Here is a 23,321-nt window from a genome sequence, read left to right as displayed (position 1 = left end):
GACCCAAGCTCTGTTTACACAGCTTGCTTGCATAGACTACACTACTCAGTACCTACCTATCACTGAGTTTGCACAAGTTAGCACAACTAAGTAGAAAGCATATGTACAGAATTCAACTAAAACATATTTTCATTCATAGATATACTGTACAATAATTACAGATTTACCAAATTTGTAAAATAGAAAATAAATGCTGCTTGAATGTTGCCAAAAGGTAGATCCAATGTAGGAAATGCTATTGAAAGTTTGACCCATAAAGCAGTATTGTTGGATGAGAGAATAGATCCTGGTTGGAAGTTCAGTCCAATCTCTCCCTCTGCAATTCACATCTGGACCTACAGTGAGGGGATTACTGTTATCTTTATCGATCATGACTCTACATTATATTCTAGGTCAAGCAGCGTGGAAGCTGGTCCTTTGAAATGTCTTGTTTTTCTATCATTGTATTCGCTTTGATTATTCATTGATGAGAGCGGAAAGTTGAGTTCTGATAAACTCTGAGTGATGACACTCTGCTGTTTCTGCCCTTGTGAATGCCTGAAAAGAGCATTCATCCACTAATTCATCTTTTATGAGTTCCTCTTCAAACCAGTAAGGGTGGTCCAGCTGGTAGGCATGGAACTTCTCAATGGCGTCCCTCAGGGCTCTTCCTGAGGAACAATGAAAGTACTCATCCTCTGCTAAGCCCTCAATATGATTCACTCTGCCTGGCTCCTGCTTTTCAACGTCCAGGATTCTGAAAAATACCTCCTCAAAGTGCTTCATCAACTTGTACTTTACTATGATGTTGAACGGAGAAGGGACATCATCTTTAGAACTCACATTCTCAAAATATGCCACAATGTACTTTTGCAAGGATGCTGAGTGCACCAAGTGGGGAACCATGATACTGAGGGCTGGTGTGAGCATGTCGCCAACTGGTGACTGGGCGTCCTCTTTCAGAATGACTGGTTCCCCACCGCACATAGCACTCCATTTGGCCCTTACCCCCCTGGAACACAATATCAGTATCTTATCTGAAGTCCTATCAATCTGCTGCCTCTGCCAATCCAACCACTGCAAGCTGCCCACCATACTCAGTCTGGTAGAGTCCAGCAGATCCAGAACCACCTCTGTGCCACATTTGGCCAGAAGGAAGACGCAGAGTTTTAGCACAATGTTCATGTACAGAGGGTGATCCGATGAGTAGACAATGAAAACCTTTTTTTTTCCTTTCACTAAAATGTCCTCAGGTTCACCTTTGGAAGTGGTTGATAGACTTTCTTCAGAAGCTATGAGGGGTGACAGAGAGAAAGGAAAATTATGTGTCTGTTTTGTACTGTCACAGTACTTCTTCTCAGCATACTGTAGCATGTCCATAGACTTAAAGACAACTTGAAATATTTTAAATGCTGTATGCTATTAAATATTTTCCATTTGGTAAAAGAAATTCTGCAGGTCTGTTCTGCTTATAACTAACCTGTCTGTGATGCTCTTAGTAGTAACCAAGCTAGGAAACCACAAATCACTAGTCCCAATGATGTCATTATTATTAAAGGCCATCTATAAGAGGGTAGTCTAGGGTAGTCTGTAATTAAACATTTTGAACAAAATTAGTATCCAAAGAACAGCTTGAATGAATCAAGATTGTTGTTATTCAAACCTTTATTTGGGAGAAGAATGTTTACTCACAGAAGCAGTAATCAAAGCTCAGTGTGTGACGCTTACAGTCATTCTTGCACTGTTTAAAAAATGGCTGAATCTTTTGAGAGCAAGTGTTTGGGATTAGTTCAAAGATGTTCATTGTTTCACATAGTTTTATGGGTATAACATAAATGGGTAGAACTACTTACCTTAAAGATGATTTCACAAGGAGGCAGCTGCAATTTATTCAACTCAAAAGTCACATTTAAGGAAGTTCTGTTCTCCTGTGTGAAAACAGTAAACACAATAAATAAGGAACATATTAGGATTTAGGAGAGATTGTTGTTTAATATCGATATATTATAATTTAACACACATTATTCACAGTTAAAACTATTGTCTTTGAGTTTACAACAACCACATACCATCGACACATAATGTCCGGACTGAAAGCCAGGGTAGTGGATGGATACCAAGTAATGTTCAGAAAATGGTCCTGTGTCAAATGTCAATACTATCATTTCTGTTTTGTTGCCATCCACAACCATGTGAGGATCCCAAAGACTGCCTGGAATAATACAGTATAAATTATGTTCCTAAATGTTATCCACTTCACGGATCACCCACTGTATGAGCAACTATCTTTGCATATATACCTTACCATTCTCCACACATACTCTGGCCTCTTGTATCTTGGGATCCTCACATCCTAAGAAGAATATTGTATTGACTAATGGCACACAAGGTGGCAGCTTTACAGCTGACTGTTTGTGTAAAATTTGTGCAATCTGTGTGTGTCAAATGTTCTGTCATGACGTACCTGGAATTGAAATTTTTTTTTCATTCTTGAAATTTAAACCCATTGGTAAATTATTAACAGAGACTAAATATGAGCTTCTGGGTTCCACCACAACATTATCTAATGAAAACGTCCACTACAAAACAAAAGGCAAATACAAAATACAATTTAAATACAATACATAAATGCAAAATTGTGAAAACAGAAATATTACATAAATTGTCTCACCATTTGGCCATTTGGATTCCTGGTATTCCCTAATTTATTATGGAAAAGATAAGTCACACACAAGCTTTGGTTGCTGGTTTCATCTAGGATGTGAACCTCAGTTCCTTTAAGCCTGGTCACGCTACCTGTAGAGGGGCAAAGGGACTAGGTCGGACATGTTGAACAGGAGAGGCTTGTGTGTGAGCTATTTGGCGCCGTGGTGACCTACAGTAAATAGCCACAGATTGAGTTGGAGAAATGCAGGCTGCGTTACCATCAGCAAAAGCACTCCATTTGACAGAGATGACAGGTTGCAGGTATCGTTTCTCTCCCAGCTGTGTTATTTCCACAGGCATCAACATGGGACGACTAGGGGAATCCTTATTGGGGACAATCCAGCCCTCACCCGAACAGCTGTCTGATACAGTTGGTGGAGAAAAATGCTATATGTTAAGCTTAATTTATCATTTCAATTCTTCTCTTCAATCTACCTCAATACATACAGTAGATGTGGTTGCACATACTTACTAACTTGAGAGCTGCATTTAAGGTCCTGGAAACAAAAGTGGGTGAATATGGAAAAAAGCAATGTATATATTGAACTTTTTTGAAAAGCATCAATACAATAATTTCATCAGTGGCCCTTAACTTCGCATCAGTGCATAGTGGTATCAGACTATCAGAGTGATAGTCTACCAACAGTTTATTTAATATGAAGACATAACAGACATCAGATGTAACATGTTTTTCCGTAGTCCTAATGAACCCAGTATGTTTGCACACATAAAAGTACCATCCTACCTGTTGTGTGCAGTTTGGTCTGTCAAGAATTCTGAGAGCTGATGAAATAACAAGTCCCGATACTAGCCAATAAATATGTAAAAACATGACCAAACTACAAGAAACCTCCTGGCAGTTGTACCTCAAAATCAAAGGTTTTAAAGTAGATTTGTTTATTTCAAAGATTTTTCAGTTGATGCAAGTTGTCAGTCGACTATAAAACTCACAAATCAAGAAGGCGTAATGTGTGGTATGCTGTGGAGTTATGTATCATGACCAGCAACCTACAGATCTGTGTGTTACAGGAAGGATGTTCTCTTATCTTTGTGGCTTTCAACTTTTCATTTCCTCTGCAAATAGCAGTGCAACTTTAAATTGACCGAATGATCCAGAAATGCTTTCACATATTATTTATACTACTGTTATTTTTAACAGAATGTGACAAAGATTCCAGACAAAGGGGATGGATTGTTGTTACTGTATCTTTAATCCACCAGAGGACAGCAAAGTACAGACTTCTTTTTCTGGTTGAGGTTTATTTTTGGTGGCATTTGTGCCTTTAAAAAATGATTTACTTCTATCAGAGATTACGTGTTGGGAGAGGACAGGGAATGTGTGGAGAGAGGGGGATGACATGCAGTAGATTTGAACCCAGGCCGCCTCAGTGAGGCCTCAGCTTACGTGGTGTGAACATTACTCCAGTGAGCCACCAGGGCACCCTAAAGTACAGATCTTTTATGAACTTTGTGATACTCACAATTTTAAGATGACAATTACCCCACAAGGATACCCTGTAAGACAGCCCCACTCATACCTGCATATTCACAAGTTGCCAAACAAGTAGATAGGGCTGTTAGTTGTCCAATTTCTATGACAGATCCCCAAAGAATATACATCCATCTTTCACTTCATTCCAGGGATCAAGTTGAGGATCCAAGCCATTAAACAGGCTTATAGCAGTGAGCCTTAAATATGAGTGACTTTAACCTTTGATTATCTGGGCTTAGACTCCCAAGACAAATCTGTGACCATGGCTTTGTCAAGTCCTGACTCTTTTTGCAGGTATTTTTCCACTGTGGGAGGAAGCACAGTGTATAGATTTACAAAATGACACCTACTACCGTACAGTGCAAGCAAATAGTTTTAGGATGTATATAGCTACAGAACACTCAAATTTGACTGTGAATGTAAAGTACAGCATGTGTATGTACTATACTGTGTTCACCTAAGCAAATGTGTGTGTGTGTGTGTGTGTATATAGAAGTGATCCATGCGCCCAGAGGAACCATAAAAACTAGATGTGTGATCGTATGAGGACAAAGCACTAAAGGGTTCGGAAGCAATGGGGCAAATGTCAGGAGGAGAGACATAGCAGGGGGTCTATTTTAGTGAGCCATTCACACGAGAGTTTGAATCTATAAATCTATCACCAAAAATCATAAAATGCTTTTTCCCCTCCTGCCTTACCACTCCTCTCATTCTCTCAGATTGTCCTCATCATAAAGGTAAGCTCTATACAATGATCAAGTTACGCAAATGGAAGCATAGACTATAAAATGTTGTAGCTCAAAGTAAAAATAAAAGTCAATCAACTTTACAATGCACATTATAGTATGTGGGGCAACTTCAGAGTAGTTAACTTGCTTGAGTGAGGGAGTAGACACAGCCCTCAGGAGAATGTACCTCTCTGCCAGTGTTACTTGGGGAGACGTGTGGTGCCTAGCCTTTATGCAGGGATTAGTGAAGATTGCGTATCTCTATGACAGTGACATGCATAAAGTGGCATGTATTACCATCAAGGAATCTGTGTCATGCTATTGCTTTTGTCATAGCCTTGAAGCAACTGCTCAAACATTGCTCTGTGGTTATGACTTGCTGTGACCTAGTGAAACGATCCCCAATCTCCTTATCCTCAAAGAGGGGATGTATGTCATGTGAGGCTATCCTGGGTGCCAAACGTCTGCCGGGTGCTAGCGGTCCCTTTGCTCTCCTGAGGTGGCCAAGAGCCTCGACTGTAAATGGTGATGATAGGTGGGGACAGGCAGCCTTGTATGAGGACTTTATTGGCCTCAGCACCATGCCATTGACATGAAACTGAACTTGGAAACAGTATCCTAGTGTATGAATGTCCCAGGCTTAGGATTGTGCGGTTTCTGTGTACAATATTTGTGTTCGGAATTAATCAAATGTAGTGTATTTAATGTTTCATTTCTGTTTTCATGTTGCGAGAGAGAGAGATAGAGAGAGAGAAAAGGGGAGAGAAAAATGGGAGAGAGAGGGAGTGAGGGGAAGGGTGCTCTCTGCATTGCCTCCAATTGCTGCCAAAACATTTTACAGTGGTGGTCTTTGATTGGTATCATCAAGGCCACCGCTGCTATTTGGGCCACATAGGAAAGCATGAGAGCCATGTGGTCAAATATAGCTACCCAGGAGCCCTGACTCAAACTGTTGATAACAAAATGAACTATTCTCCATTGGCATCATACTACATGTATTCATTTATTGATAAATCATCAGAAAAACATTTATGAATTTCCTTCCAGACCACATTGTAAAAAACTCTTTGTTTGACAAGACAACAGTGGTACTTTATAATAAATGACACTTTTGTTGAGGCAAAGCAACACATTGTAACATTTCTCATGTTGTCACCTAAAGCTAATATTTCCCCTTTACCCAGGGAACTTAATCTGCAGCAGTCATGTCTGAAGGGTGAGTTTGAGTGCTCATTTACCCCTCCCCCCCATCACCTCACAGAAAATAAACAAACACTTGCGTGTGAAAGTGCAAATACATGTATTACACAGCCTAGTAAATGTTATTCTCTTGTCTTCTTCCATCAAATCTCAATACAAAGACCGGTGAGACCCCAATTCTCATGTTTTCAACAAAGTAATTATACATGCATACATTACATTCATATTACTGTCTGCTGTCCCAATACGGTGACAAAATGTTTCTCTTGTTTTTTTAAGAAAAAGACAAAGTATTCAGCAACACGCCGCCTGTACTTAAAGGTACATTTTATTCCAATTTCTTTCATTCCTTTTTTGATATAAATAGTGAACATTCCTTATTAGTGGCCCTTAAGTGCAAATTTCATGCACACATGGGCTACAAGATTACTTGTTGTAAGACCTTTTACCTAAAACTTAAGACCTTAAACCTCATTATTGTTTCCTTCTCAGACCAAACTACTGAAAAAGGCATCGTCAATGCTGGTTGCCGAGTATGAAGAGAAGAAGCGTGATAGAGACAACACTCTCAATGAGAGAGTCCCACCCCTCAAACTGTCTGGTCTGTCTGTTCAGGAGCTCCAGGTACTGAACAATTATACTATACGTCCACAATAGTCAAATAGTTGGAAAATCCACAGTCTCCATTGTTTTAATGCTGTTAATTACTGCAAAACATGCCTTCTTTCATTTATCTTTGGTATGGTAACTTCTACTAACCTGCCCAATTCTTTCAGGACCTTTGTAAAGATCTACATCACAAGATTGATATTATAGATGAGGCTCGATATGATCTGGACATCAAAGCAGGCAAAAATGAAAAAGAGGTATTACGCATTCTCTTGTTTGGAATTTACACACCACCTCCAATCTGTCAAAAGTATGGACAGGTGACAAGTGCAGGACATGTTATTTGTTACCACAGATTCAAACATTAATTCAGAAGGTGAATGAGATGAAAGGTATGCAGAAAAGGCCTAACCTGAAAAGGGTGAAGAAGTCCGCAGATGCCGTGCTGGATGCCCTCACTGAATCCAGCAAACTCATGAAGGCTGACTTCAAGGCCAACCTTAAGACAGTGAAAAAGGAGGAGGAGAAGGTGAGATTGATGGGATAAAACAGTGTAAGGCTATGCGTTTATTGGATTGTGCCGACAAGAGTCACTCTCAAGTTTATGCAGCAGGTTCCAGCACATACATGGGCAGCCAGAACAATATTTATGTTTGTTTATTTAAATATAACACCATATTGATTTTGAATATGCATAGCTACCTAGAACACCACAATATCAAACACCATACATTTAGAATATTGAGCAACATGTATTACATAAAAATATGAAAATAATTGTTTCAACCACAACTCTCCCCCATGGGATCAAATGAATGCAATTTCAGATAAACATGCTCAGAAAAACTTGCAGGAAGCAAGCAAGTTATTTGAATGTCAACAACTCAAAAACATATCCAAAAGAACATTTTGATATCTTTTACTCTTACAATGCCCTGTATGTTCCTTTACACAGAAAGAGGAAGTGACTGACTGGCGTAAGAATGTGGAGGCCATGTCTGGAATGGAGGGAAGGAAGAAGCTTTTTGATGTGGGACAATAACAGGTATTTGCGATTAGCAAATCTCCATGAAACCGTGTGATGCTGTTAAAAGGACTCAATCTCTTTCATAATTCCCTACTTCTACTAATAAAAATGTCACCTTTATTTTCAGACTCATCCAATCTTATCATAAAGAGAAGCACACATCAAGACATGCGGAAAGAGAAATGTAAAAAGCTATGTCATTAGAGGTGCAAAGTATTTGCACCTCTAATGACACCTAAAAAAATTATTCTATGTCAACCATGTTCATTTTCACGTGTGTCAGTTTCATGTGTCACCTAGACAAATACTACAGAATATTCTGTATGCAGTATGATATAATATCTTGCTTACAACATGAAAGTAAACCAGTAGGTAGATTAATTGCTGAATTAATGTCATCCGAATCCCATTTTGGATAAAAATGACATGTAAAAATGTGAACTGCACATTATTCTGTAATGTTAATTCATGTTATTTTGAATGAAATCTTCCAAATAGTTTGATATGTGTTGGTAATGGTTACATGAAAGTATTGACCCATATGTCTTCTGCATGTTGGGTGTAACAACTCCCGCAATGAACGTTGATGTTGAACAACTTATTGTTCCGTTGTTTTATTTATGTATTTTGTGATGTTTTTTCTGCTCATCACAAACAGTTTGCTAGGAAGAGAACACATATTTTACAGAAATTGGTAGCTGCATCCTTCACCATAGTGAGGACGACATACTTAGGATACCTTTCACAGTCCCTTCATTTAATCACTGGAAAGACTGTCAATCACATATTTTTTGGCAGACCTCCCTCAGTTGCCTATGCCTCCCATCTAAGGTTGAAGAATGAGAGGTAAGATTGCGATCTTGCGTTGGGGGAAGCCTGTGTGGTTGGACACCATACTACTGGTGGTCAGGAGAGAGGGTTTATGGACAAAGGGTTTATTTATTTTAGTGAGCCACTCACAGAACACCTTGGACGCCATAAGATTTAAACAGAGGTTTTCCTGTAGTCCTTCAGTGAAGTCGGGCACCACTCATTCTGTCCATCTTCAAAAAAGGAAAAAGGTATGTTTTTGTATCAATGTTTTTTGTTATAGATAAGAATTACATGTATGACCTGAGCTTTAGGATATAGATATACTCTTATGTTTGACAACAATATGTCAGGTTGAATTACTGTTCTTGAATGTATTTAATGTCATAATTATCAGGAACTATGAAAGACGGAACACATACTGTAGCCATTCCACAGGCTGTACCACATGAAGGTCCATATAGGACATAAATACATCTTTAGCTTGTACAACAACTAAGTATTAGCTCATGCATACATACATACTCTGTAAATCTATGCAGTCTCATATGTAAACACTTATACATACTTGTGTGAATAACTTAAAAACAGATATAAGAAACACTCAAGGATATACACGCTAATAAACATGCATTTTTTAAATCTTGCATGGTTTGTTGAACACGTATAGATTCATAACTGAATCTGTTGCATATTATAACAAAAATATAAGTTTAGATTTGTATTTAATTTTTAATCATCTGCAACATATTCAGTTATGACTGTATGTACGTTTTTTTGCAAGATGTTATAGAACAAGCCTACCATAAATACATTTTGGAAATTAAAAACCAAACCACCATAACCCCAACTCTACCAATGCACAAGCAAGGTATATTCCAGTACACAGATATTACAACTGGCACAGCACTGTAGCTATGTTAGTTTATTGTTCTTTAAACCTCATACATCACAAAACCTGGTTGATGTATTCGTGCATCATTTCTTGAGTAAGGATTTTGGTTGTCATTCCTGTCTTTTGTGGCTTTTCACAAACCATGACTTACTACATAAAATGTAGTTGGTTTTCAGGGTACATTTTTATAAGCATATCAAAAACAACACGTTAAATCAATTGTATATTTGACATAGTTCGCAATAACTACAATTTTTGGGTAATTTTCTGCATTCAATCTATAAATGTACAGGCCTGGAGTTGGATGTATTTGGCTTTTCCATACCATGAACAGCTTGAAATATTTGTACCCATGGGACATTCCAAAGGAGGCATCATGTTGAACTGTGTAATGAGTACATACAATGTTATGATCTGAATGCAATGAGAGACTCTTGTCTATAATTTCTTGGAAGTTATGTAAAAATGTAATGCATTAATTCAACTAAATTATGTAATTTTCAATTTAAACTGACTGTATTTCAGAAAACAAGTAATAATTCAAAATGTCTGAGAGGTGAGTATAATTTTGGCATGCTTTTTTACTACAGGTAATTATTAAGTAAGATTTACAAATATTTGATTTAATACTCATGCATTGTTTCACTGTTGTCCACCATCAAACTTTCGTCATAGACCGGTAAGCAAATTCTCATTTTAAGTTATTCTTTTTTTTCAGAAAGGTTGGACTTATTATTTATAAAATATACGTATGATTAAGTGGTGTCAATTTATCATACCACATCTGTGTAATCCAGTCAAGTCCTATCTTAAGTGCATTAATTGGAAAACTTCATTTATTGAATCTGTGTCTTTGTTTGTGTAGAAAAAGTCGAAGATGTCTGCCTCTCGCAGATTGATTCTCAAGGTATTGTCTTCTTTTATTTCAAAAGTTTAATCAAGACATTTTATGTTTGCAAATTGTGTCTGTATTAGTTTGGTCTCAAGTAGGATAATTTATGTTGTGAAACACCTCCTATACTTTCAGACCATACTTCTGAAAAAGGCAGTGTCTATGCTAGTGTCAGACATTAAGGAGAAGAAGTTGGAGAGACAGAACACTCTGAGTGAAAGAGTGCCACCACTCAAACTGTCTAGTTTGTCTCTGCAAGACCTTCAGGTATCTTTCTTTTGACTAAGAGAAAACTAATTTACTTTTTATCATAACAGTATGCATTAAATGTGAGAGAAACTTAAGGGAATCTTACATTGTGTGTATTCCTCGATGCAGACTTATAAGGCATACTTACAGTACTTATATACAGATTAGCTTGTCAGACATCTACCATATTTTTTTCATTTCTACCTTTTTCAGGCAGGCCTTGCATTGTTCTTCTGAAATATGTTTTTCTCAATAATATTGGGTTATGCCTGTCTGTTAATCAAATTTGTACAGGGACTGTGTAAAGAACTGCACCATAAGATTGATGCTGTTGATGAAGAGCGCTATGACATTGCAGCCAAAGTAGCCAAGAATGACAAAGAGGTGAATTCATGGTATATCATGACGTGGACATTCCAAAAATAAATTTTGAATTAAGAACAGATTAAAATATATTGTTTTACAAACAGTGAAATAATTTATTTTCCCACAGATAGAAAATTTGTCACACAAGATTTTTGAGCTCAAGGGCAAGATGAAGCGACCTGCTCTGAAAAGAGTGAAAATCTCAACTGAGGCCATGCTTGGAGCTCTGCTGGGGACCAAGATGAAGGAGACAGTAGACTTCAAGTCCAACCTCAAAACTGTGAAGAAGGAGGAAGAGAAGGTAAGTGAACTGCAGCATGCAGAGTGAATGTTTGCTTTGAAATTCCCAAGTCTACCAATCAATGCAACCTAAATCTGTTCAACATTAAATACAATTGTTCTGGCACATGATTAAATTACTAATCATTAGAAATGTATTCCCTTCCTCTACACAGAAAGAGGAGGTGACTGACTGGCGTAAGAACGTGGAGGCCATGTCTGGAATGGAGAGCAGGAAGAAGCTGTTTGATGCTGGACAATAGATTTCTGTCAATGGACTCCATGTGGTGTGTAATATGACCACCAAAGACTTAAGCATGACAACTGAGACAGCAAGCAGCTAAACAGCACACTAAAAGAAGATCACATCCGCAGTCAACACAATAAGTCATAATGCAGTTTAGGGTTACACATGGTACCTCCCATTAATAGCCATAGCGTGGCATAGAAAATACTGTATCTACCATGTTTAGCACTTTGTTCTTGCCATTGTATTGAGATATATACCCTTGGACCCCCCTGAGTCCGTCACTTCCCATTACCTTTTTCCAAACATATTAAAATGATGTGCCCTCTTCTTTAACTTTAGATGACTCAAATGTGTCTTTTACAGTATTTCCTTACTTAAGTTATTTTACCACAAGGATTTCTGTTTTAAAATAAATACTTCAGATTGATGCAACCATTAGCCTGTTTGAAATGTCTATTTTGTTAAGGAAAATTTGGTAGTACCCTGATCCCTTGTACTAATAAGTCTGTAGCTGTTTCTTGTTTATACACTGTCAGTTAAAAACAAATATATATTCCACTCAAGAATGAAGAAAATACATTAAATGCATTCCAAACAGAGTGTAAGTACAAGGAACAGGGCTGCTGCAGTACCAAAAGAAGCCCATCCAGGGAGGTCGCCATTCCATCACTGGCATTGCTGAAGGGACTGGTTCAGCATAGAGTACTTCTGAGATTATAACTGAGAAGTCAATGACAAGCTCTAAAGCTCTGAAATTGCTCTGGTTGCACATGCATAATAAGAGGTTTATTGCTGATACTTCCAGCAGATGATGCTTCTGAAAAGTTGGAATCTTAGTAATGAACAAATCCTCAAAGATGATAAGATAAAATATATTTTAGCCATGGAATTTTAAATTATATTGTTCTGCTCCCTTAGGTTGTTCTATCTGGGCACAAGTTACAGTGAAATATTTCTTACCGATTAGCAGCCTTTGACTCCCCCAGCGTACAACACTAACACAAGGGATGAACGGGTCAGTTTACACTGCATCACAACCGGCACCTGCTCCTGTTAGTCTAAATCCCAAAATAAGGCCCCTCAAAGATTTATGTGGCTTTGTAGAGCATGAATGTGTTAGCAGATTAAGGTCTCCCATACTCACTTAAAATGTGTAGTGTCCTTATGGGTTGATGGTAGATGCCAGTTCTGCTGTAACTGATGTTAGAATATACCACATTTCACTGTTAAAAAGTAACCAAGAACAAAAGGAAATACAAAGTCAGATGGTTTTATTGGTGCTGTGTAATGTGCTAATATTAGATCCGCAGTAGATTGATTGCTTCTGGTGAGGGTCCAGATCTACACAGACAACTCTAATGCAGCTATGGACAGCTCCACATTGGTTGATTTTGCCATTGCTATACAATCAGAGCTGCTTTACATTATTTCTGTTATTTCTGAAGTATGAGCCATGAGTTATGTGGTCCTTACTGGATTGTTAGGATGTGTTGATTGTGTGGAAAAATTATCTGCTGCACTCATTACATTTTGAGAGAGTTTGACAGCAGAACAGTTCAGAGATCTACACAGACCTAAATGTGTATGTTTTACTTGGCCTAGGGATGTGTCCTTACTGTAGTGAATACTTTATGGCATTTACCACAAGAGGTGATGTCAAACTCTAGTAACATTGCGTCCTCAATTGTCCAAGTCCATAAAAGTTATTTTATAACACTTTCTGTTGACCAGTAAATGTCAGTGTCAGAGGCAGAATGGCACAGACAGGGGTCTATTTTAGTGAGCCATTCACATGGGGGATAGAAACTATAAATCTGAAAGATTTTCCCCCTACCCTCTCTCAGCTAGTTGCTGCTCACCTCCTCAGGACTTTTCTTCACTTTAGAGGTACGTCTAAATAACAATTTTGGCTCAATATTAAGGAACTTTGTTAGATATACATCATCTATTGTGTGGACTTGAGGAATGGTTATGTATGGCAGGAATGCAAATGCCATGAGCAAGCACAGATTGACCAGACTTTTCATTGAAGGTTAAAGCTGAATAAAACCTTATATTTTGTTGACCTTTATATGACTATAGGCTAGATTTTTGTAATTGTTTTATGTCTTGGAACAATGTAGCCTATTCCTGTATTCTTTTGCTGAACACTGACAGCCGAGTAGACATGTCTTTGAATTAGTTGGTCATTCTCCCATCTTATCACCTATGCTGAAAGTCTTGTCAGCTGTTAAAATATTTTACAGCTCAGCACTGAAAAGGTTCAGGTCAACATGTATTATGTCCTTCTACTGTATGCAGTAATAGACCTCAAAGTTCTAATTTCTCCTATTTTGCTTCTCCCTTTAATTGCTGTTACATGGATATTCAGACATAAATCTACACAGACAATTACAATATTGTATTTCACAGCCCAGTCGGACAATTACTTACAATGCATAAATGTATTAATTGTTATCCATTAGGTTTTTTACATCAACGCTCTCTAATGATGACAGACTATGCTAGTTGGAAAATTTTTTATGCATGTATCGACATCCTGCATTAAGGAGATGTCTTTAAGTCTTTAAGTTTGCCCTGGGACCTATTTTAGAGTTCCCTTTTGGATGTGTGTGTGTGTGTGGGGGGGTTAACACATACATGGAGTAGGTGACATACCTAAATCAATGAGACCAGAGCAATCCATCAATCCACAACAAACAGCTCAATTGCCCCATGTGAAAGAGGTATTATAATGACTGTTTAGGTATGCAAACAAATTAGAGTAACCGTGGTATGGCCATATATTTCATTTAGACAGTTCTACTGTACAGTGTGTTTCCAATTGTGTTAATAAGTTGGTATGTCCTCTTTTCAGAGTCTAAGATAAGAAGCCAATCATGGCGGACGCGTAAGTATTGTTGTGTAAATTAAAGTGAGAATAAATATTAAACGCAAAACATTATGGTATGTTCTTTAACTATTATTTTATTCAACCCTACGATGCATAACATACTGGAACAGACCGGTGAGTTTAACTTTTTATTCATAAAATACATGAATGAATAATGATTAGTACTTGATAGATTGATCAATGTCTATCTCAATTTCAGAAACAAAAGTCAAAGATCACCTCAGCACGAAGGCTGGGGCTCAAGGTTAGAAAAGCATCTCATTGTTTAAGGAATGATTCCTTCATGATAGGAATCATGGATAAGTAATTATTCAGTTTTAGGTTTTACCCAGTTAACCAATACTAATAAAGTACTTTTCAGATGCACCTGCCCATGTTCATTCTTCCCCCTTCTCCTCCACCCCTTCAGATCAGACTGTTGACAGTGGCCGCTCAGATGCTGCAAACAGAGAAGGAGGACAAGAAAAAGGAGAGAGAGGACGCGTTGGCAGACAGAGTTCCTCCTCTAAAACTGTCTGGTCTGTCTGTGCAGGAGCTTCAGGTGCTAACATGACCAACATGCATATGCAGTGTGTACACACACATCCACAGTCTCATGTTTGACTTAAAAAATCAAGATCAAGAGATGTAACAATATTATTTTGGTTCCTTATCTAATAGGACCTTTGCAAAGACTTGCATCATAAGGTTGATGTTGTAGATGAGGAGCGATATGATGTTGAACTCAAGGTTACCAAGAATGAAAAGGAGGTAAGCTGCGCCAAGCATTTTGTGTCAGCAATTCCCAGTTTTGTGTCTGGTTTTAAAGTAATACTAACTAAACACCACCCCCAAGTGGCTGTGAAATGGCAAGGACTTGTTCAGAGTTTTAACATCCTACAATCTGGATTTTAAAAAGCTAATGGAAAAACATAGCAAACAGAAATATATTTGAAGCATCCTCTGTGGCAGATCAAAGACATGATGCTGAAGATCATCGAGCTACAAAGCAAGTTCAAGAAACCTACCCTGAAGAGAGTGAAGATCTCTGCTGAGGCCATGCTGAGTGTTCTGCTTGGCTCCAAACACAAGGAGTCCATTGACTTCAAGGCCAACCTCAAGAAAGGCAAGAAAGAGGAAGAGAAGGTACGGTTGGACGTTCTCATACCTGTCATGATCAGAATCAGAATCAAATGATGCCTGCAAACATAATGGAGATATATGAGTCTAAAAAAGGAAAGTTTTTAAATGTCAAGCATGTGATGTAGGTAGGTATGTGGGCTGGGTTTCATGTCTACATTTCCGGTTCCTCACAGAAAGAGGAGGTGACTGACTGGCGTAAGAACGTGGAGGCCATGTCTGGAATGGAGGGCAGGAAGAAGCTGTTTGATGCGTCTGGAAACTGAACAGGTACAAATAATGGCCGGGTTTCCCAGATTCGTTAAGAAGCTCTTAACGCCAAGAGCTTCTTAGGAGCGTTCTAAGAGCGTTCTAGAGCGTTCTTAGAACGCTCCTAAGAAGCTCTTAGCGTTAAGAGCTTCTTAACGCTAATGTCATTTCATTGATTAATTAAATCCATAATCTCAAATATTTAACAGATAATTATAATTAATTTTTCATCTCATTTAACAGGTACAAGATGAATACTTTTTAGGTCTGGTTTTTCTGGTCGGAAAGAAAAGATGACTCAAAGACAGACACTGAAAGTATCAAGAAAACATATGAGATAAGATAATGGAGTGAGTGTTTAAAAGGGATGGGTCACCTCTGAATTTAAGTGGTTTAAAATTATCTTGTATTTCTACATGACATTGCCCATTTGTAACGACTGTATGGCATTTTAGCACCTGGTTTTGTAGAATAAGTTATTTGGATACTTGTATACTTGATTCCTAAGTGGTGTTTCCTTCTGCTCTGCTGTAAGAGTAGTAGTGTCAAACCATAATACAAAAAAGTGTGTCATCTGTCGTGTCCTGTAATACTTACCTGAATGGCCTGGAGAGGGCAGTATAAACCAAAAATCAGTCTGCGAAAGACATGATGGAGGAAATCTCTACTTTACTTGGCCTATATTTGCTTGGTATTGTGCAAGGTATTATTCAAACCCTCATATTCTGATGATTGTGCTATTGTAAATGCAAACATTACAACTACAACAAAGAGGACAATTAATTGTTTTTTCTTTAACTAAAGACAAGAGCAATATTGCCATAATGTAAAAAACTGATATTGTTAAATAATCTAGAAAACATTTTCATCCAAATGAAGTATCATTGGATTGCTCATTACACAAACATTGTGAGGATCCCTACAGGGTCCCTACATGTTCATCTTGATACATTCTAATAGTTTTCCCATTTAGTTTTCAGTTTAATGTCACACACAGTATTGTGGTACTGTGTAACTCAGTCTTCACACCCTTTGTCCCCTGTTCCCAATAAAGCACTGACAGACAACCAGTCTGTTCCACAGGTGGACAGTCACACACTAAGAACATTCACACGCAAGACTTTGGGATGTGCAGAATTTCAGATCAAGAATGGTGAGGACAGTGAATCTATTTTAGTTAGCCACTCACATGAGCTCCAGAATCTATATATTTACCTCCTTTACATCCTGCTGTCTCACAAAGACAACAAGTGTTTTCCAGTCACCTAAAAGGTAAGCTTTGTGCTCTAAAACAGCACTCTTAAAATGTGATTGTGGAAGAAGAGTTTGGGCTGTCTGCTCTGACAGAGGTTGGCTGTTTGCGAACAGTCGTCTCTCACCCAAAGGCAAGTTGAAGTAATAAATAACATGACATTGTAATTGTACATTTGATTTACGTGACACTGTTAAAATATACAGCAAATATTTGACAGTATCACAAAGGGTTTTCACAAGGCATTTATATGCTGTTTAGATTTAATTATGATAGAATCATAAAATGCTTGGTTTTATCTATTAGTTGCAGGTGCATCGTCAAGTCAATGTCAGTTATTGTACAGAAGTCGTTTTCTTAATTCCTCATATTCCTATACATTTTATAAAGTCTTATAGTATCAAAGATGCTAGAGACATTAAACAGTTACATTTTGTGATACAATAAAGAATGTGATCAGCATATTGTTATACAAAATAAAATACAAATACAAATAAATGCATTTTGTCTCACATAAATATATCTATATGTTTTTTACAATATTGTTCTCATCATATCTATGCCAGGAGACACACAAAACAGCAAACATGTCAGAAGCGTAAGTAATCGCTACATTGTACAGTAATTTTGTAAAAATGTTTTGTATAATTAGTGAAAACTAAGTGACTCATGATCCTGTGTATGTTATTTCTCTCCAAATTGCCTGATGTTGTTCCAGGGCTCCGGTAAGTTCATTCTTAAAATGTACTTGCTAAAATTAACAAAAGCTTAATATGTTAAACAAATGTAAAATTGGCATTTATTTGACCAAGAAGCAAAAACAAAAAATGTAGCATAAAATAAAAATCATGCTAGCACATTTTAGCACATGTTTTATCCATTCCATGATCAGTAACATCAATAAACATCATGTCTTTTTGGCAGAAACCAAAGCCAAAGATCTCAGCATCTCGCAGACTATACTTAAAGGTACTTTTTTGTGTGATCTGGTACAAAACGTTTTGTTTAGACTATGTTTAAATGTATGAAATAATAATGAATCTTCCAAATGAAGTGTGAGTCATGATTTTAGATTACTGTGTGGCATGTTCCCAGACCAAGCTGCTGAAGCATGCTGCGACTATGGTCCAGGCTGACAAGGAGCAGAAAGTATTGGACAGAGAGCGGATCCTGAGTGAGAGGGGTCCGCCACTCAACCTGTCTGGCTTGTCTATACAGGACCTTCAAGTACAATCTCTCTCTACAATTCTTTGACAATCAAGGATGTGCATGTAATCGTATAGTTCAAAGTTGATTATGGGCTCTGACATATTCTTACAAATTTTGTAAATGATAATTTATCAAGGAAAAATCTTCAGCAATACTATAGCCGGAGTCAAACTATAATATGCATTACTAATTAATAGCAAACTTATTCCATTTATTAAATGATGGCGTTCTATAAACAGAATCTTTGCAAGGAGTTACATCAGAAAATAGATGTCGTTGATGACGAGCGCTATGACGTCGCCTCAAAAGTGTCCAAGAATACTAAAGAGGTAACCAATGCAAAAATATTCTCACTGCTAAATTGAGTCTGATTGTCATGTTTTCCTGTACAAAATGTTAGGAATGGAGTAAGATATACATGCCTTAATTGTTTTTTCTTACTTCAACATTCTGGTGTACACAGATTGAAGATCTTTCTCATAAGATCTTTGAGCTAAAGGGCAAAATGAAGAGGCCAAATCTGAAGAGGGTGAGAGTGTCTGCGGACGCCATGCTGGGGGCTCTTCTGGGCGCCAGGGTCAAAGAGTCTGTCGACTTCAAGGCCAACCTTAAGACAGTGAAGAAGGAAGAGGAGAAAGTAAGGGGTCATGTTTTAATTCTACTTATATTGGTAGAACTGAGAGCCTTGTTATCATGACAAGAATTGAATTACATAATTTACTGTAGGAAAAGTGTTAACCATCCTTTTATCCTGTTATCCCCACAGAAAGAGGAGGTTACTGACTGGCGTAAGAACGTTGATGCCATGTCAGGAATGGAGGGCAGGAAGAAGATGTTTGCTTCTTAATTATGGGTGGGGCAATTCAATCAAGTGGCTGTTTATATAATGACAGTCAAGACACAGACGCTTCAGGGGTCTCTTGAACGACATGTAAATTGATTTATGTGTATGTGACTTGAACCCATCATGTCATATGTTGATACTCAAACTCAATAGACACTTATTTCATTTGTACATAATAATTTGAGTAACACTTGATCATTTTTTCTTGAATGCTTGTGAAATGTCAAATTTTGTATTTGACAATAAAACACTGAATCCCACATACACTACGAGACACTGTGAGTTTTTGACATGTTTCTATGAGTGTGGTTGTGTGTGTCTATGTGTGTAATAAAGAGAGAAAGGGAGAAATATAACCTACATTATTTTTACACGAGTATACAACAGAACCACCATATTCATGTTGCACTTTTTGTCGTTAACTGTCATAATTTACCCCTTAACAAGGTGAGATGTCGAACAAGAAAACAATGTTGAAAACATTCACAACACAAAGTATCACTACTTTACTGTCCAGCCACGTTCAGTAAGTGCTACAATGTTGCTGTATGTCATGCCGCGCCTCCTTTCTGATGACAGTTCCAACTCGAGGCGTTCACAGTCCTTAAATGGAACATTATGCGACGACAGTACCGCCCTTACGCGGGACTCACCTATTCAATTGGACAACTTTACTGTCAATCCTTGACGTTTAAAAAAACTCTATGGTGGTCTAAATTTGTGTCAACATTCACGACTTCACGATATTTGGGCCCGGCTGAATCACACGCAGGGTAAGACATTTCTAATGCTATTGGCATAAAATAATATTTTATACAATCTATTTTTCCACTTACAAACTTGCAGGTTGATCTCGGGCGTAAAAAACACGTTTTGCTCGTAGCTCGGAAAGGAGATCCGTTAAATGCATCTAGCTAGCGTAGATAAGTCAACCAACGTCCTCTTGCTGATGATGCTAGCACTACTGTAGCTTCCCTACATCTAAATATTCCCTACTTCTATATATATTTTTTGTAAACAATTAATAGGTTGTGAGCACAGTAGTGGAATTTCCTCTAGTCATGTGTCCTGTTATCTAGCTGTTGCCTAGCTGTTCCTCTACTTAGTTGCTTTCATGCTTTATTGCATTTGATCGATGTTTGCTTCTTAGAATGTCAGTTATTTGGACAGACACGCCTACAGTAATTTTTTTGCAAGAACTGAAATGAAATGCAATGTTTATAGTGTGGATGATTGCTTGCTTTCCCCTCACAAATGTATACATTGGTATACACTGCTGAATTGTACACTGCTTATTTGTTGCTTCAGACACGTTAATCTTCTCAGTAAGTTGAATTATCATTTGTTCTGTTTTTTTTTTAATATTTTGTGTTGCAGGCACCTGCTTCCAACTCTTCTGATGTCCAAATACAAAGTTTTTCTGCTGAGGCATGGAGAGGGAGCGTGGAACAAAGAGAATCGCTTTTGCAGCTGGGTTGACCAGAAGTTGAGCGAGGATGGGATTAAGGAGGCTCAGGAGTGTGGGCGCCTTCTGAAAGAGCAGGGCTACAAGTTTGACATGGTGTTCACCTCCCTGCTCAGCCGCTCCATCCACACAGCATGGCTGGTGCTGGAGGCTATGGGGCAAGAGTGGGTGCCCGTGGTCAAGTCCTGGAGGCTTAACGAGCGTCACTACGGTGCCCTCATTGGCCTCAACAGGGCTGAGATGGCTCTGAACCACGGAGAGGAGCAGGTGAAGCAGTGGAGGAGGAGCTATGACATCACACCCCCGCCAATCGACAGATCACACCCTTTCTTCCTGGAGATCTATAACGATCGCAGGTACAGCAACTGTGATGTGTCTAAAGACAACCTTCCCCGCTCAGAGAGTCTGAAACAGGTGCTGGAGAGACTGCTGCCCTACTGGGACAGCAATGTGGTGCCAGAGATCAGGAGTGGTCGGACTGTTCTCATCTCCGGCCATGGGAACAGCTGTAGAGCCCTGCTGAAACATCTGGAAGGTATGTTGTAACATTGCATCAGCATTGTTAGTATTCACTCCACTGCTGTCCTTTCAGCCTTTGTCTGTGAAGGTCTAGTATTTGCTGGTCACTTGCACTGAATACACAGAAGTCGTTTAAAGAGAACAAATCTTTCTATTCCAGAAATGGTATGTTGAACTTACACAAAAAGGGCACTGAGTTAATGTTAGATTTGACTGCTGCCATGATATCTATTTTGACCTTTCAGCACCCCCACAGTATCTGTGGGGACTCTGACTGCTCAGTAACTGTATAGGGAGTTATATAACATGGTAGGATCTAGTTTAGCTAACATTTTTCTTCTTTTTTTTCATTGTCAAAGATGAACATGCTTAACTTATTGTTATGAGATTTATATTTTGATGTGTACATATAGGTGTTGTTTGGACAAAAATATTTTTGCTAGCTAAAAGCTTTGATGACAAACGCATCACAAAATAATTATATCTGTGCAGTACAGTAGATCCGTATATGTGTTCTTTTCCCATGTATTACCCAATTGTTTTTCGACAGGTATATCAGATGCAGACATTGTCAACGTGACTCTACCCACAGGGATTCCGGTTCTGTTGGAATTGGACGAAAACCTTAAATGTGTTAAACCAAGGCAGCTTTTGGGAGACCAGGCAAAGATTCAGGCTGCTATCAAAATGGTAGAAGACCAGGGAAAGGCTAAACGACCTGCCTGAGTTCAGTGAAGTGGTTATGTGACTGCTCCTAGCTCTAGGATTATCACCGGCCGCGTATGCACCATCTCTTAAAGAAAAGTGGATTTGGTTTTGAGTTGTAATTAACCAATAGCAGGGAGTTTTAGTCAGAGTAAAAGCCTTTCAGAAAAATCTTGCAGTTCATTGACTGTAGGCATAATTGTGGTGTGGACTTGATCGAGAATCTTGGCACAGTCCACACAGGCACAACATGGAAGTAAAATAAAGCAGAATAGATAATCTGGCATTTTAGGATTATGCACTAAGGAAGTGGCAGGTTCATATTTAAGACGATCTTCCTGTTTTTAAGAGATAAAACATCCATAACATACAGAGAATAGGCAATATAAAGGTGATATATGCTATTTTGTGTTTGAATTGAAGGATTTATTGTAAATTGTAGCTGTTGAATTGATACTAATACCCTGTTACATGAATACTAACTTTCCCTTGCAAACCTTTTCAAACCTCCATAACATGTGCTTTTGGTGTCAATTCGATTTTGAGTTGAAAGTGTCAGTAACCTAGATATACAGTACATCCATTACAGTACGTATCAGTTGCTGCAATTGTATTTCTCAACAAGAAAAGCACTTCATGAACAAAATACCTCACAGAGATTGAGAGCCAGGCTATCCATTCCAAGACGGTGGTGATTGTTAAGCCGCTTACAGTAGACATGCTGTTACTGTGTTCTATAAGCAAATGTGATCCTGTTCTTTGTTATTTGTCCATGTACCCTACTTCTCTAGTTTATATTTGGAGTGAAGCAATTCTTTCTACAGTATGAATTTTCCCCCTACCAAATTTAAGACATTCAGTTTTGTATCACATGATGTAGGCAACATTTCCTGGCCTGTCCTTGATGAATGATCAAGGATTAATGCACTAGGAATCTCTGACAAGTTCCCGCTTTTTAATCAGTGTACTATTTCTAATGGCATGATATAGACTACTATGTTGTGTTCACTGACATATTTTTGTCTCTGTGAATTTATAACCATGTGTAGTGGTTGGTGCTCTTGTTCTCCTTATATGCACTGCTATTAATGTGAGTACATGCTCCATGCATTTGATCTGTTACATGTACAGTATTTTGTATGATTGAGATGGATTATTGTGAGGACTACTGTTTTTTTTACAATGTAAGAGAAAGGAATTATGTTTTTGACTGTGTTGGGGAATGTGTTTTTGTCTAATCAGTTTTAATGCTTAAGTGTTCTATAGTGTCATGCCCACCATTTTGGAGTATGAAAGGTCAAATAATCTGTAGAGAAATACATCGCCAGAAAGCACTGTTATGTTCTTAATATTTGTTTTATCCACAAAGTGTAATGATATGAAGAAACTTGACAACACTGTAGAACCTGACCATATAATTTTATGTTTTAAATAATAGAATAAAAAATGTGACCTGGTATTTGACTACTTTGTACAATAGTTGTTTAAGAAATGTTGTGTTTAACAAAGGTTTGGATGTTCTGTACAAGTACCAGGACTGACTGACATACTACTCTTAACAGAGCATTTTAGCATAACACTTAA

At 38.0% G+C, this 23,321-nt stretch overlaps 6 protein-coding genes and 1 long non-coding RNA gene across 10 annotated transcripts; 6 read left to right on the top strand and 1 right to left on the bottom strand.

The window, feature by feature from the left end:
• Positions 1–131: 131 nt before the first annotated feature.
• Positions 132–3,020, bottom strand: LOC134020661 (interleukin-17 receptor A). Its single transcript, XM_062460824.1, has 9 exons — positions 2,904–3,020; positions 2,651–2,775; positions 2,444–2,558; positions 2,285–2,332; positions 2,049–2,191; positions 1,833–1,907; positions 1,672–1,741; positions 1,460–1,567; positions 132–1,271 (listed from the first exon to the last, which is right to left on the bottom strand). Exons 1-9 carry the CDS (start codon positions 2,989–2,991, stop codon positions 457–459), a joined length of 1,587 nt encoding a protein of 528 aa, XP_062316808.1. The 5' UTR covers positions 2,992–3,020; the 3' UTR covers positions 132–456.
• A 1,773-nt stretch (positions 3,021–4,793) lies between these two features.
• LOC134021409 (troponin I, slow skeletal muscle-like) lies at positions 4,794–7,957 on the top strand. Of its 3 annotated transcripts, XM_062462207.1 has the most exons (9): positions 4,884–4,914; positions 5,953–5,993; positions 6,090–6,125; positions 6,385–6,426; positions 6,598–6,729; positions 6,882–6,971; positions 7,070–7,243; positions 7,670–7,759; positions 7,869–7,951. In XM_062462207.1, the coding sequence occupies exons 5-8, from the start codon at positions 6,625–6,627 to the stop codon at positions 7,754–7,756; spliced, it is 456 nt and encodes a 151-aa protein (XP_062318191.1). In that variant the 5' UTR covers positions 4,884–4,914; positions 5,953–5,993; positions 6,090–6,125; positions 6,385–6,426; positions 6,598–6,624; the 3' UTR covers positions 7,757–7,759; positions 7,869–7,951. The 3 variants fall into 3 exon arrangements, with proteins under 3 accessions (XP_062318190.1, XP_062318191.1, XP_062318192.1); XM_062462206.1 differs by lacking the exon at positions 5,953–5,993 and having other exon boundaries at positions 4,794–4,914; positions 7,869–7,957; XM_062462208.1 differs by lacking the exons at positions 4,884–4,914; positions 5,953–5,993 and adding an exon at positions 5,346–5,440.
• Positions 7,958–9,971: 2,014 nt separating this feature from the next.
• Positions 9,972–11,835, top strand: LOC134021407 (troponin I, slow skeletal muscle-like). 2 transcript variants are annotated; one of them, XM_062462204.1, is made up of 6 exons: positions 9,972–10,006; positions 10,312–10,353; positions 10,474–10,605; positions 10,882–10,971; positions 11,081–11,254; positions 11,409–11,834. In XM_062462204.1, exons 2-6 carry the CDS (start codon positions 10,324–10,326, stop codon positions 11,493–11,495), a joined length of 513 nt encoding a protein of 170 aa, XP_062318188.1. In that variant the 5' UTR covers positions 9,972–10,006; positions 10,312–10,323; the 3' UTR covers positions 11,496–11,834. The 2 variants fall into 2 exon arrangements, with proteins under 2 accessions (XP_062318188.1, XP_062318187.1); XM_062462203.1 differs by lacking the exon at positions 9,972–10,006 and having other exon boundaries at positions 10,269–10,353; positions 11,409–11,835.
• A 1,425-nt stretch (positions 11,836–13,260) lies between these two features.
• On the top strand, positions 13,261–16,318 carry tnni4b.2 (troponin I4b, tandem duplicate 2). Its single transcript, XM_062462205.1, has 8 exons — positions 13,261–13,369; positions 14,340–14,376; positions 14,575–14,619; positions 14,785–14,916; positions 15,036–15,125; positions 15,327–15,500; positions 15,671–15,764; positions 15,987–16,318. The coding sequence occupies exons 4-7, from the start codon at positions 14,812–14,814 to the stop codon at positions 15,758–15,760; spliced, it is 459 nt and encodes a 152-aa protein (XP_062318189.1). The 5' UTR covers positions 13,261–13,369; positions 14,340–14,376; positions 14,575–14,619; positions 14,785–14,811; the 3' UTR covers positions 15,761–15,764; positions 15,987–16,318.
• Positions 16,319–16,803: 485 nt separating this feature from the next.
• LOC134021413 (uncharacterized) lies at positions 16,804–17,872 on the top strand. The gene is made up of 3 exons (XR_009930509.1): positions 16,804–17,015; positions 17,562–17,593; positions 17,714–17,872. It is a non-coding gene; the product is annotated as an uncharacterized LOC134021413 (long non-coding RNA).
• A 13-nt stretch (positions 17,873–17,885) lies between these two features.
• Positions 17,886–19,314, top strand: tnni4b.3 (troponin I4b, tandem duplicate 3). Its single transcript, XM_062462210.1, has 5 exons — positions 17,886–17,964; positions 18,091–18,222; positions 18,444–18,533; positions 18,668–18,841; positions 18,971–19,314. Exons 1-5 carry the CDS (start codon positions 17,905–17,907, stop codon positions 19,049–19,051), a joined length of 537 nt encoding a protein of 178 aa, XP_062318194.1. The 5' UTR covers positions 17,886–17,904; the 3' UTR covers positions 19,052–19,314.
• A 409-nt stretch (positions 19,315–19,723) lies between these two features.
• Positions 19,724–23,194, top strand: bpgm (2,3-bisphosphoglycerate mutase). Its single transcript, XM_062462138.1, has 3 exons — positions 19,724–19,821; positions 20,426–21,048; positions 21,583–23,194. Exons 2-3 carry the CDS (start codon positions 20,448–20,450, stop codon positions 21,756–21,758), a joined length of 777 nt encoding a protein of 258 aa, XP_062318122.1. The 5' UTR covers positions 19,724–19,821; positions 20,426–20,447; the 3' UTR covers positions 21,759–23,194.
• Positions 23,195–23,321: the final 127 nt, after the last annotated feature.

This window comes from Osmerus eperlanus, chromosome 5, assembly GCF_963692335.1.
Source record: "Osmerus eperlanus chromosome 5, fOsmEpe2.1, whole genome shotgun sequence".
Lineage (NCBI taxonomy): Eukaryota > Metazoa > Chordata > Actinopteri > Osmeriformes > Osmeridae > Osmerus > Osmerus eperlanus.
This window is presented reverse-complemented; position numbering and strand designations above follow the sequence as displayed.